At 44.1% G+C, this 14,226-nt stretch overlaps 1 protein-coding gene across 3 annotated transcripts in view; it reads left to right on the top strand.

Annotated features, from left to right (window-relative positions):
• LOC117513757 (voltage-dependent L-type calcium channel subunit beta-4-like) overlaps nt 1-14,226 on the top strand; it is a 240,032-nt gene that overhangs the window by 23,514 nt on the left and 202,292 nt on the right. Inside the window, exon 1 of one of the 3 annotated variants that reach the window (XM_034174008.1) lies at nt 6,699-7,180. The exons of the other annotated variants lie outside the window; for them this stretch is intronic. Coding sequence (XP_034029899.1) covers nt 7,136-7,180 — 45 coding nt within the window. The 5' untranslated portion in view covers nt 6,699-7,135. Of the gene's footprint in view, nt 1-6,698; nt 7,181-14,226 lie in introns of those variants that run through there. 3 annotated transcript variants of the gene reach the window in all.

The raw sequence follows: 14,226 nt of genomic DNA, 5'->3' as shown, positions 1-14,226 counted from the left end.
CCGGGGGAGCATTCCCAAGACAGCCGAGAGATGTAATCCCTCCAGCGTGTCCTGGGTCTTCCCCGGGGCCTCCTCCCAGTGGGACGTGTCCGGAACACCTCTCCAGCGAGGCGTCCAGGGGGCATCCGGAAAAGATGCCCGAGCCACCTCAACTGACTCCTTTCGATGTGGAGGAGCAGCGGCTCGACTCTGAGCTCCTCCCGAGTGACTGAGCTCCTCACCCTATCTCTAAGGGAGCGCCCAGCCACCCTGCGGAGGAAACTCATCTCGGCCGCTTGTACTCGCGATCTCGTTCTTTTGGTCATGAGCCAAATCTCATGACCATAGGTGAGGATTGGAACGTAGATCGATCGGTACATCGAGAGCTTTGCCCCCCTACTCAGTTCTCTCTTCACCACGATGGTCTGATACAGCGACCGCATCACTGCAGATGCTGCACCGATCCGTCTATCGATCTCACGCGCCATCCATCCCACACTCGTGAACAAGACCCCGAGATACTTAAACTCCTCCACTTGAGGCAAGGACACTCCACCGACCTGAAGAGGACAAAGCACCTTTTTCCGGTCGAGAACCATGGCCTCGGTTTTAGAGGTGCTGATTGTCATCCCGGACGCTTCACACTCAGCTGCAAACCGCCCCAGTGCACGCTGAAGGTCCTGATTTGGCGAAGCCGACAGAACCACATCTTCCGCAAACAGCAGAGACGAGATTCTGTGGTTCCCAAACCAGACCCCCTCTACACCCTGGCTGCGCCTAGAAATTCTGTCCATAAAAATAATGAACAGAACCGGTGACAAAGGGCAGCCCTGGCAGAGGCCAACGTGCACTGGAAACAGGTTTGACTTACTACCGGCAGTGCGAACCAAGCTCCTGCTGCAGTCGTACAGGGACCGGATAGCCCCAGACCCCATACTCCCGGAGCACTCCCCACAGGGTGCCCCGAGGGACATGGTCGAACGCCTTCTCCAGATCCACAAAACACATGTGGACTGGTTTAAAAATTACTCATAACCATCCCAAAGATGTATCGTTATCTTTGGCTGCTTTCAGTGATGCCGGTATTTGGTAAGACTCTTTCTCTCCGATTGTTCTGTCTGAGTTATTTTCATTAGTTACTTCATCCAAACCATCAACATGCTTATTAGACCCATTCCTGCCAGGCTGCTCAAGGAAGTCCTACCATTATTAATGCTTCAATCTTAAATATGATCAGTCTATCTTTGTTAGTTGGTTATGTACCACAGGCCTTTAAGGTGGCAGTAATTAAACCATTACTAAAAAGCCATCACTTGACCCAGCTATCTTAGCTAATTATAGGCCAATCTCCAACCTTCCTTTTCTCTCAAAGATTCTTGAGAGGGTAGTTGTAAAACAGCTAACTGATCACCTGCAGAGGAATGGTCTATTTGAAGAGTTTCAGTCAGGTTTTAGAATTCATCATAGTACAGAACAGCATTAGTGAAGGTTACAATGATCTTCTTATGGCTTCGGACAGTGGACTTATCTCTGTGCTTGTTCTGTTGGACCTCAGTGCTGCTTTTGATACTGTTGACCATAAAATTTTATTACAGAGATTAGAGCATGTCATAGGTATTAAAGGCATTGCGCTGCGGTGGTTTGAATCATATTTGTCTAATAGATTACAGTTTGTTCATGTAAATGGGGAATCTTCTTCACAGACTAAAGTTAATTATGGAGTTCCACAAGGTTCTGTGCTAGGACCAATTTTATTCACTTTATACATGCTTCCCTTGGGCAGTATTATTAGACGGTATTGCTTAAATTTTCATTGTTACGCAGATGATACCCAGCTTTATCTATCCATGAAGCCAGAGGATACACACCAATTAGCTAAACTGCAGGATTGTCTTACAGACATAAAGACATGGATGACCTCTAATTTCCTGCTTTTAAACTCAGATAAAACTGAAGTATTGTACTTGGCCCCACAAATCTTAGAAGCATGGTGTCTAACCAGATCGTTACTCTGGATGGCATTTCCCTGACCTCTAGTAATACTGTGAGAAATCTTGGAGTATTTTTGATCAGGATATGTCATTCAAAGCGCATATTAAACAAATATGTAGGACTGCCTTTTTGCATTTACGCAATATCTCTAAAATCAGAAAGGTCTTGTCTCAGAGTGATGCTGAAAAATTAATTCATGCATTTATTTCCTCTAGGCTGGACTATTGTAATTCATTATTATCAGGTTGTCCTAAAAGTTCCCTAAAAAGCCTTCAGTTGGTTCAGAATGCTGCAGCTAGAGTACTGACGGGGACTAGCAGGAGAGAGCATATCTCACCCGTGTTGGCCTCCCTTCATTGGCTTCCTGTTAATGCTAGAATAGAATTTAAAATTCTTCTTCTTGCTTATAAGGTTTTGAATAATCAGGTCCCATCTTATCTTAGGGACCTCGTAGTACCATATTACCCCATTAGAGCGCTTCGCTCTCAGACTGCGGGCTTACTTGTAGTTCCTAGGGTTGTAAGAGTAGAATGGGAGGCAGAGCCTTCAGCTTTCAGGCTCCTCTCCTGTGGAACCAGCTCCCAATTCAGATCAGGGAGACAGATACCCTCTCTACTTTTAAGATTAGGCTTAAAACTTTCCTTTTCGCTAAGGCTTATAGTTAGGGCTGGATCGGGTGACCCTGGACCATCCCTTGGTTATGTTGCTTTAGACGTAGACTGTGGGGGGGTTCCCATGATGCACTGTTTCTTTCTCTTTTTGCTCCGTATGCATCACTCTGCATTTAATCATTAGTGATCGATCTCTTTTTCCTGGTTCTTTCCCTCAGCCCCAACCAGTCTCAGCAGAAGACTGCCCCTCCCTGAGCCTGGTTCTGCTGGAGGTTTCTTCCTGTTAAAAGGGAGTTTTTCCTTCCCACTGTGGCCAAGTGCTTGCTCATAGGGGGTCGTTTTGACCGTTGGGGTTTTTCATAATTATTGTATGGCCTTGCCTTGCAATGTGGAGCGCCTTGGGGCAACTGTTTGTTGTGATTTGGCGCTATATAAGAAAAAAGTTGATTGATTGATTGATTGGTTTGGCGAACTCCCATGAACCCTCGAGCACCCGATGGAGCGTGTAGAGCTGGTCCAGTGTGCCGCGACCAGGACGAAAACCACACTGCTCCTCCTGAATCCGAGGTTCAATCATCGGTCGAATTCTCCTCTCCAGTACTCTGGAATAGACCTTACCGGGGAGGCTGAGGAGTGTGATCCCCCTATAATTGGAACACACCCTCCGGTCCCCCTTCTTAAACAGAGGGACCACCACCCCAGTCTGCCAATCCAGAGGCACTGTCCCCGATCACCACGCGATGTTGCAGAGGTGTGTCAGCCAAGACAGCCCCACAACATCCAGAGACTTAAGGTACTCAGGACGGATTTCATCCACCCCAGGAGCCTTGTCACCGAGGAGCTTTCTAACCACCTCGCTGACTTCGGCCTGGGTAATGGATGAGTCCGCCTCTGAGTCCCCAGTCTCTGCTTCCTCGTCAGAAGACGTGACGATGGGATTGAGGAGATCCTCGAAGTACTCCTTCCACCGCCCGACAACATCCCCAGTCAGTGTCAACAGCTCCCCACCCGCACTGTAAACAGTGCTGGTGGCCCTATAACATATACAACAGAAAACAGACATTAACTGAGAACATTATTTTACTAAGTGACGTTATGTATACTGCGCTGGAATTTACAAAATATCGAATGTGGTCCAGCTGGAATTACAGTAGGGCCCTCCCTGCCATGGTGATCTCCTCAATCATCATCATCGCCAGCCTCCTTTCCTGAATCCTCCTCATCCCTCACATGCACTTCTTTTTCCTCTACTTAATTCTTCATCTGTATTCTCTTCTTAACTTCTCTTCATGTCCTCCTGTTCAGTCTTCACTTTTTCTCGTCAAAGCACAGACAGGAAAGATTTATCACATGGACACAAGCAGTTATGTTTAGATGATTTAATTCCACTGTATTTATTTTGCTGGTTTGACAGTAAATAATCTAACCTGGTTTAATTTGTTTAGCCTCGTTCCTGTGATATATAACAGGAAGTGGATTTTATAGGACTGCATATGTTATGTGGGCCGCTGAAGAGGAGGTACTGCTGGCCCACTACCACCAGAGGGCGCCCTGCTTGGAGTGCGGGCTCCAAGCACGAGAGGGCGCCAGACCCAGAGGAAGTGACAGCTGTCACTCATCACACCAGCTGTCACTCATCTACACCACTACTTAAGCCGGACTGCAACTCCACCTCCCCGCCGAGAAATTGACTACCATTAAAAAGGTAATTTCTCTGCTGACAGACACTTTGTGTGTAATAACCTGAACTTCTATTGCAGCCGTTTTCCTGGAGTGTTGCCTTATCTGGAGGATTGGCGTTTGGTGTGACAGCGACGGCTTCGCCTCACACCCCAACCCAGATAAGTGGTTGACCAGGAGCTGCACGAGTGTGTGTGATTGGAGGTGGAGGTGCTCCCTCCTAACTGTGTATGGACTGTGAATTACTGAGTGTGCGGACTCACACTCATACATCTTATCTCTGCTTTCTGCCAGCAGTACCAGGGTCGACAGCCGAAGACAGAGGCCACCTGGGGACTCGGGACTTGGCGGCTCCGGTGTTCTTCAGACCGTTGGTGGGGGAAGCCGTGTGGGACGCGGCTTCTCTCTCGTCAGGGGTCTTCTATCTTCGAGCCTGCCCACACGTCACCTGGTGTTTATTGACTGTGCAAATTTCTGTACATTTAGTTGTGTATTATCACAACATTAAATTGTTACTTTTTGGCTTACTCATTGTCCGTTCATTTGCGCCCCCTGTTGTGGGTCCGTGCTACGACACCTTCCCAACAGCATAGCTGATTAAATAAAAATGTTTGATCTCATTGTCCTTGTCATGGTCAGTTATGACTTAATGACCCAAAACGGTGACCCTTTGTTAAACGTTATGGATTCAGACCTGTCAGTTTGCAATATTTTTTATCAAGCTATTGTGCTTACTATAATGAGAAGTAATCAAAGGGCAAAGTGTGCCAACAAATCATGTGTGAGCCATTCACATTTAGCTAGAGATAAATTGACGCACTCTTATTGCTGATTCATCACTGTTAGCATAAATTATATATATTATATATTATATCCGTAGATCCGCCCCTGCTGCTGAGATAAATCATTCCCATTCTCTGGAGTCATCAAGTCTAGATTAATCATCTGTTTGCTTGTTCATATGGCTAGTACAAGTACTAGTAGTAGTATAGTACTTGTAGTATAGCTAGTATAGTACTAGCTAGTATAGTACTTGTGTTGTATCAAACAATTTTTCCTCTCCTTCTTAATTGTGTCTCTGCCTCATTGTATTTCAATTCTGAGTCTATTAGTGAGTCTGAGTTCTGAGTCTATTAGGGCTGCCTGCCAACCACATTAGTAAGCTCTATGCTTCTCTGTTGGTTTACTCCTGGGGACTACTGCTTTGGGTACTGTTAGTTTCAGCCGATTGATTCTGCTCTCTTTCTCTCTGTTTGAGGTATTGTTGCATGATTGGACTTCAGTGCCGCCTTCTGCACCCCTGACCGAAGGCCCAGCTGCATAGTTACCCATGACGTCTTTGCGAATGGACCCTGATTTTAAACATTTACAACAACCTACAATTGGGAATCTTAATCCTGATCTGAATTGGATTTTATTTTGCCTACTTGATGATTCTTTGTTTGTACTTTGTTTATCCAGTCTCTCTTACCGTTAGAATGGCCTAAGCAGTGGGTCACCTCTCAGGGTTTCGTCTGCTTGAGGGTTTTTTTTCTCAAATGAAACACCAGAGGTAATTTTTCCTTAACACTGTTACCTGTGTGCTCAGTCAGGAGAGTTGGTAAGGTTAGACCTTACCCATGTGAAGTCCCTTGGAGACTTGTGGTGATTTGTCGCGATATAAATTAGGGGTTGACTGACCTTAGGAATCCACCGATGATCGGCCTGGGAGTGACTCATTCTTGGAGCTAACCTCAAGTGGCCATTCAAGGAACTGCAAGGTGAACTTGCAAAACTACAATATGCAGTGATTGTATGGTAATTAATGGCCTTGCACATGTGAGTAAAACACAGTTTCAGAATCACATTAGCCCTAAAAAAAAAAAAATCCCATCTGGAAGATACTGTAGCTGGCACATGACTTGTTCTGCTCCATTTTCTGAATTCATTCCAAAATTAAAGTGATTCTTTCTCAGCCCATGGCTGAGCCTTCCGCTAAGTTTGTCTCAGCACTTTTTTGAGTGTTCCTGCTATCAGGCAAACAATGGAACACGGCTAAACATATTACCTACTTGCCACAGGTATTGAGAACTTTTTTTTTAAATGAAGGCCAACATGTCTTCTACTGCAGGTGTGTCATATATAAAGTGTTTACATCAGTGCAGTGCACATGGTATTAAATCACACAATGATCTGACATGATCAAAGTGTCACATTTACAAACCCCCAAAAGAAAAAAGAAAAATCAGTACACTTTGCTGTGATGAATCAGTTTCTGTCTGGGGAAACCAAGAGGCAGAGTAAGGATGGAAGGTGCCAGATAGGCAGGGAAATGGAGGATGCTGCACCCCTCTTCTCCTCCTCCTCCCCCTCCCCACAATCAAGGGGAAAAAACAAAAAGCAGAGGGAGCGCTCATCCAAGCTGAGTGGATGACCATCCAGCCAATCAGCTCGCTGCACACTGACTCTGTCATCAGGCTTGGATATTGAGGAAGGATCGGCTGCTCTGCTGCTGCTGCCGCTGCTCGCCGTCTATTTGTACTTGCGTGTCTGTGTGGCTGTATGTGTGTGACAACACGAAATGCCAGGATCGGGCTACCTCCAGGGAGAACCTCTCCATCCTATAATGTAAGCCAGACAGCAGCACTGTAGGACTGTGGAGAAACTGCATCCATCAGGCCTCCAGAGGACCAGGCAGGATCCAACGGGAGGGCTGCTGTGTGTGTGTGTGTGTTTTTTAAATCATTCTTCTCGGTTGAGGAGAGAAGAGATTGTCGTCATCCCCCCATCCATCCTTTTTTAACCTGCGCCCCCCCTTCCTTCCCCGCCTCCATCTCCACTCAGATTTTTCCCCCTCATTCTTCTTGAGGCGATTGTTGGAATATCAAACCTCCATGTATGACAATTTGTACCTGCATGGATTTGAAGACTCGGAGGCGGTGAGTCTTTTTATTTATATGTGTTGGTGCACGCACGCACACACACACACGCACACACACGCACACACAAGGCCTTTGATGTGTTAGGGATACAGTGTATCTTGTTCATGAGCCATTCCTGCTTGGAAGGGGGTTGGGTGGGTGGTTGGGTGTTGGTGTGGGTGCACATTAAGCAGATGGCGCCTGACATATGACTTTCTCAGCTTTCTATAGTCCTTTTCATATGCATGCCTGTGATGTGTTTACAAGCTGCAAGCATCCTAAAGAAGAATAGAAATCAGTCGAGTGCAAAAAGCCATTTAGGGTTCGTCACACTCTGTACCGACCCGTGATTCGAGGAAGATGGAAAGTTGTTAATTAAACATTTCTGCCCAAAGTCCATCACACCACTGCACGATCCGCACACATTCACATGTAACACTTTTTTAAAAATGTGTACAAGAGCATTTCTTATTTAACCCAGCAACGGCTCTGCTGACAAACATGCATCGTGATGTCATGAAGCGAATTCTGGTGTTGATGAGTCACATGCTGGAGCTACTCCATTGGATAAAAGCTGTGATGCTGCAGCGCACCCAAAAGCAACATGGACATATTTACGCATTTATAAAAATGAAGTGGTGTCAGGCTTAAGTGATTTCTTCAGTTACAGTGCATCCAGAAAGTATTCGCAGTGCTGAACTTTTTTTTATGTTACAGCCTTATTCCAAAATGGATAAAATTCATTTTTTCCCCTCAAAATTCTACACACAACACCCAATAATGACAACATGAAAAGAGGATTTTTTTAATGTCAATTTATTAAAAATGAAAAATCAAGAAATCACATGTACATAAGCATTCACACCCTTTGCTCAATACGTTGTTGATGTACCTTTGGCAGCACTTACAGCCTCAAGTATTCTTGAATATGATGCCACTAGCTTAGTGCACCTATCTTTGGGCAGTTTTGCCCATTCCTCTTTGCAGCACCTCTCAAGCTCTTTCCCGTTGGATGGGGAGTGTCGGTACACAGCCAGAGATGTTCAATAGGATTCAGGTCTGGGCTCTGGCTGGGCCACTCAAGGACATTCACAGAGTTGTCCTAAATCCACTCCTTTGTTATTTTGGCTGTGTGCTTAGGGTCATTGTCCTGCTGAAACATGAACCATCACCCCAGTCTGAGGTCATGAGTGCTCTGGAGCAGGGTTTCATCCAAGATGTCTCTGTACATTGCTGCATTCATCTTTCCCTCAATCCTGACTAGACTCCCAGTTCCTGTCACTGAAAAACATCTCCACAGCATGATGCTGCAACCACCATGCTTCACTGTAGGGATGGTACCTGGTTTCCTCCAAACATGACGTCTGACATTCACACCAAAGAGTTCAATGTTTGTCTCATCAGACCAGAGAATGTTATTTCTCATGGTCTGAGAGTCCTTCAGGAGCCTTTTGGCAAACTGCAGGTGGACTGCCATGTGCCTTTTACGAACACCCCGTCACATCTTGATTTAGCTAGCGTATGCCAACCATATTAAAAACACTGGATAAGTTTTGTATAAGTTAAGAGGACATTGAAGCACGCTGATATGCATCGTAATACTCCAAGAACCTTGAAAAACTTTGGGCATGCACAGTATTTTGACGTATGGCAGCGTATGACTCATATATTTCGCACATGCAGGACATTAAGTTGTAGGTAGGTTAAGCGATTGTTGACACGTTTCTTGTAAGTTACTCATAAATCGAAATATGTCCAGGCGTCTGCTAATCTGGTTATTCATTTGGCTTCCCCAAACACAGCTGCACTTCAAGGTCGCTGTGATAAAACCTCCTTAGAAGATCAACACTTAAGCCTCGCTCCTTGGTCTTCCCCCCTCCCCTCAGCTTCTCCAGCTCTGACGTTGACTGTGTGGACTGCTCAGGACTGCTCAGGGCTGTGACCCTCCCCCTCCAGGATTGTCGGACAAGGCCGTTGACGGCGCCAAACAGGCTGCCTCCGGAGTGTTCTGATAAACTGGACCTTTTCAAATCTCGGTTGTCGTCCTTGTTTTTGTCTGTGTGATTATTGTTTTTCTGTGCTGATGGGGATTTTTTTCCTCATTGCTGCTGTGTAACGCAGCGGCTATGAGGGTTTTTTTTTTCTCATTTTCCCTCGTGTTTTGCTTTTCAATATATGTTTATGTACCGGGCCGGCCTATGTGTTGTGTGTGTGTTGTTTGTTATGGGTCGGTGTTGGTTTGCTCAGCCCTACTGTTGACCAAGGCAGGGATGTACATCTGGAGCTGGTCCCTGGGCGCCTAATGGCGACTTCTGCTCCTACTGGCAATTAGGATGGGTTAAATGCAGTAGACATATTTCATTGTGCAGGGAAGATGTTCTTCTGTGCATATGACAATAAAATTCCTTTGAATCCTTGAATCCTTTGAATCACAACCTGATGAAAACTTATTCACATAAAGCACCCTGATTTTGGAAAACAACATCTGACATACTGTAATTCCTTGACATGGCTGAAGAAACATAGCATTTTAAAGCAAGTCCCTTTGTGTTTTTTCTGCTCCAGGTGCATCTCTCAGCCTGAACCAGAGAACACCAGGTCTTTGCGCCACAACAAGACAGTTAGCTTATTTTAAGTTAGAAAAAGTCACAGCTCCTCATTCACATCAGCATTTATGACAGTCATCATTTGATTCTTCAGTAGTCTGTACGTGATGAAAATCGATCCCATGATTCACCAAGACAAAAATAAAATAAAATAATGTTAAATTAATTAAATTAAGAAGAGACGCTGCTCAAGAGTGTGCGCACGCTTGATGACGTGCTCGTCAATATTTAAGTGTTCCATCTGCCAAACAAAAGGGTTCTGCTGGCAGTGGAAATGGAAACCAAGCCAGACTTGCCTGTTCCAACACGTATTATACTGTGCAGTACCGACCCGAACCCCTCGGTGGAAATGGGGCTGTCAGCATACACTGACTAAATCGTCAAGGTGTGACAGCTGCATAATTTATTAGACCTACACGTGCGTATGTCAGCATTTTCACTTTGGTCAGCATACGCTGGCTAAATCGTCAAGGTGTGGCAGGGCTGTAAGGAGTGGCTTCCGTCTGGCCAGTCTACCATACAGGCCTGATTGGTGGATTGCTGCAGAGATGGCTGTCCTTCTAGAAGGTTCTTCTCTCTCCACAGAGAAATGCTGGCGGTCTGACAAAGTGAACATCGGGTTCTTGGTCACCTCCCTGACTAAGGCCCTTCTCTCCAATCACTCAGTTTAGATGGGCAGCCAGCTCTTGGAAGAGTCCTGTATCTGAACTTCTTCCATTTATGGATGATGGAAGCCACTGTGCTCATTGAGACCTTCAAAGCAGCAGAAATGTTTCTGTACCCTTCCCCAGATCTGTACATCAAGACAATCCTGTCTCAGAGGTCTACAGACAATTCCTTGGACTTCATGCTTGGTTTGTGCTCTGACATACACTGTCAACTGTGTAGACAGGTGTGTGACTTTCCAAGTCATGCTCAATCAACATAATTTATCCCAGGTGGACTCTATTTAAGCTGTAGAAGCATCTCAAGGATGACCAGTGGAAACACGATGCAGCTGAGCACAATTTTGATCTTCATGGCACAGGCTGTGAATACATATGTACATGTGATTTCTTAGCTTTTTTATTTTTAATAAAAAAATCCATGACACATGACCTGTCACAAAGAAATGTCTATGTGCTCTCCTGCTTTCATTGTCATGAATCTCTTTATTGCTTGCTTTTCAATGAGATTGAATTGCAATTAATTATAAATCCAGCAAAATGCTTCAGTTCCCAAAACGTGCCACGTTGTGATTGGCTGAACACAATCCAAATGAGCAGTGTGCTGACGTCAGGCCTCGCTACTGGGGAAAAAAGTGCTTAGCCATGATGACCAGCTGATTGATCTTCTTGAAACTAATGGTCTCTCTTAATTGAATTATCATTAGTGGCTTCTTATTTGGATTTACGCAGCAGTAGGAAGCAAAAACTGCTTTAAAAGAATTCTTACTGTGACAGGATGAAATGCACTAAGCCCAGCATGTTTCAAATAATGATTATCAACAAAGTGCCGACAGTGTATCGAGATCTACCGAGCCATATGGAACACCACAGCGTAGCTGCAACATATTGTGCAGCAATACAATAGCACAATTTTCTGGCAGGTTTTAACAATAATATTGCATCATTGAAGTAAATGTGCATGGTGGAAAATAATAAGCACAAGTAGGCCTAGGACTGGCCTGAAGTTGGAAAAGTTGTTTCCTACCTTAGTGGGACTTCTGGCCCTGAGAGGAGGAAGCTCATCTCTCATAGTCCAGACAGTAGGAGCTGAGAGCAGCTGTAAGCAGGCACTCATGCACTCTCTGTCTGCATTAGATTCCAGATTTGGACATTCATGTCAGGTATTGCTCTGGATTTGAGCTCAGTGTCATTTTTCAGTGTGAGGATCCAGGTTGAAGAGTGATGCCACTTTAGACGATATACAGTCCACATCTATATTTTCCCCAAATGGAAAACAGAGAAAACTGACAGCAGGCTCTTTGGAGGCAAGGTCAATGAAGCACCTGTCAAATTCTGACAAGATGTTCTGCACATGATCATCATAATGTGGACTCTCAGGATCCACGTTCTTTGTCCTGGTGCTTAAGTTCTGTGTCCATATGTGGAAAGTTCTGCAGGTCACACTGTTGCAACCTGTGTGGAGGAATGGGCCAAAATCCCTGCTGCAGTGTGTGCAAACCTGGTGAGAAACTACAGGAAACGTTTGACCTCTGTAATTGCAAACAAAGGTGACTGTACCAAATATTAACATTGATTTTCACAGGTGATGAAATACTTATATGCAGCAGTAACATACAAATAAATTATTAAAAAAATCATACATTGTGATTTCCAGATTTTTTTTTTTTTAGATTATGTCTCTCACAGTGGACATGCACCTAAGATGAAAATTTCCGACCCCTCCATGATTTCTAAGTGGGAGAAATTGCAAAATCGCAGGGTGATCAAATACTTATTTTCCTCACTGTAAGTGTAAAGATGATCAAATATATCATTGGAGCAGTAAATTGATTACTCTATGTGAACGTCACACAGAACGCTGCTGCATTTATGTACCGTCGGAAATTACAGGACTGTTACAGGACTGCCATGAGCAACAACTGAGTTGTTTCAAACTCAGCTGTTGCTCATGGAAGGAGTGTGGTTTTTGTTTTTTTGGTAAAAAAAAAAAAAAAACATTGTATCCACACAAAGACTAATTCTGGCCTATATAAGGTGCCTGAGCCCAGTGAAGCAGATTCCCCCCCCCATAAAAAAATAATCCAAGCAAACAAGCTATAATTTCCGACAGTACAGAAACGCAGCAGCGATCATGCAGACTGATCAATTTGCTGCTCTGATGATATATTCAAGCATCTTTACACTTATATTTATTACCCCTTTAGACAGCTTTGTGTTAATCAATATATATGGCCTAGTAACGTAATACAGTGATACAGCAGCCACCATACCTCTGCTGAGCCACCTAACATCTGTGTGCAGCAGATGTGTGTCTCCTCCAGGTGTGAACAGAATAAATGCATCCTCAGACTCCTGGCCTGAACAGAACACTGCAGTCTTGTTTGCCACATTCATCACTCTTCGTATTTATGGACCATGAGCCATTGTGCTCCTCGCCGACTTTTCAGTTCCTCGGCTTTTCGAGCGAGCAGAGGGGATTTAGCCGGGTTAGCATTAGAAGTTAGCATCGTATTTCTTGTGAATCATCTGAAATGCCGCTCCAAATTCCCTTTTTTCGGTAAAGCCATTGCAGATAAGACAGATGGATTTGCCATGCAAATATATGAAAAAATAATCCAGGATAAAAATGATAATTTTTCGTTTCTTATCCACCATAGAAGAAGAGCTCCTCTTCTTTTCTGGCGTTTAACAGCAGCCGGCATCAGTCTGCTGCATCAGTGTCTGTTATAGCATCACTAAATCCTTTCGAGTCCAGGGACAGATTTTTTTTTTTCATGCGATTGACTGGAACTCAGCCTGCGATCGACCATTCGATCGTGACAAAAGAATACCACATTGTTTCATGGAAATGGAAATTGTTAGCGAGCATGGGGAACAGTCAATGGTTTCAATTGCTTCATCTTCCATGAACTACCTGCATGCTCTCACCACATGAGGCCAGGCATTGTCATGCATGAGGAGGAACCCAGGACCCACTGCACCAGCATAGGGTCTGACAATGGGTCCAAGGATTTCATCCCAATACCTAATAGCAGTCAGGGTGGTGTTGTCTAGCCTGAGGTCTGTGAGTCCTTGGTGTATTTTTTCCCCAAAGACAAGCACTGTGCTCACAACAAACATGTTATGATGATAGGCAAATGCCAAAAAATGATTATGTTGTGTATTAATGACAACATTTAACAGATGTTTAGAAGGATAGGTATAGACTCTTTTTGCACAGAGTAGTTAATAGCATTTAGAAAAACACAGATGTTGTATGCAAAAACATGGTTGTGTGAAAAATGTATGCTGTTTTTTTAAAAATGCCATGAGACAAGAAATTGAAATTAAGGGTGAAAATTTAAAAAACTGAAAATTTAATTAAATTAAACATACCAGTGGAAAAATTACAATTTCAGTGTTTAAAAGAAGGTGAATTTCCATGACACAGAATTAAGCTCACAGGACCTGGGTTCTTTCAAGAAAAGTGATCTCACCAAATCTGGATACTTTCCAAAAAATGATATCATCCACACGTTTTTATTGGTTTCAGACTTGCTATTTTTTTAAAAAGACCACCTTTTGGGGTGGATAAATTGCCCTCTTCACAGTATTTAAGATGAACGCAAACCAGTGTAAATTGTTTTCTTGATGACTGTGAATTTTGCATCCATTGTCGGTAAAATAAAAACTGTTGCTTTGTAAGGATGGGTATTGATAAGATTTTATCGATATCGATACCATTATCCAAAAAATGAGGTGGGCTTCATAGATAATTGGCAAAGCTTCTGGGGAAAACCTGGTCTTGTTA

This window comes from Thalassophryne amazonica, chromosome 1 (genome assembly GCF_902500255.1).
Source record: "Thalassophryne amazonica chromosome 1, fThaAma1.1, whole genome shotgun sequence".
NCBI lineage: Eukaryota > Metazoa > Chordata > Actinopteri > Batrachoidiformes > Batrachoididae > Thalassophryne > Thalassophryne amazonica.
Note: the sequence above shows the minus strand (reverse complement) of the source record. Positions and strands in the feature narration are given on the sequence as shown.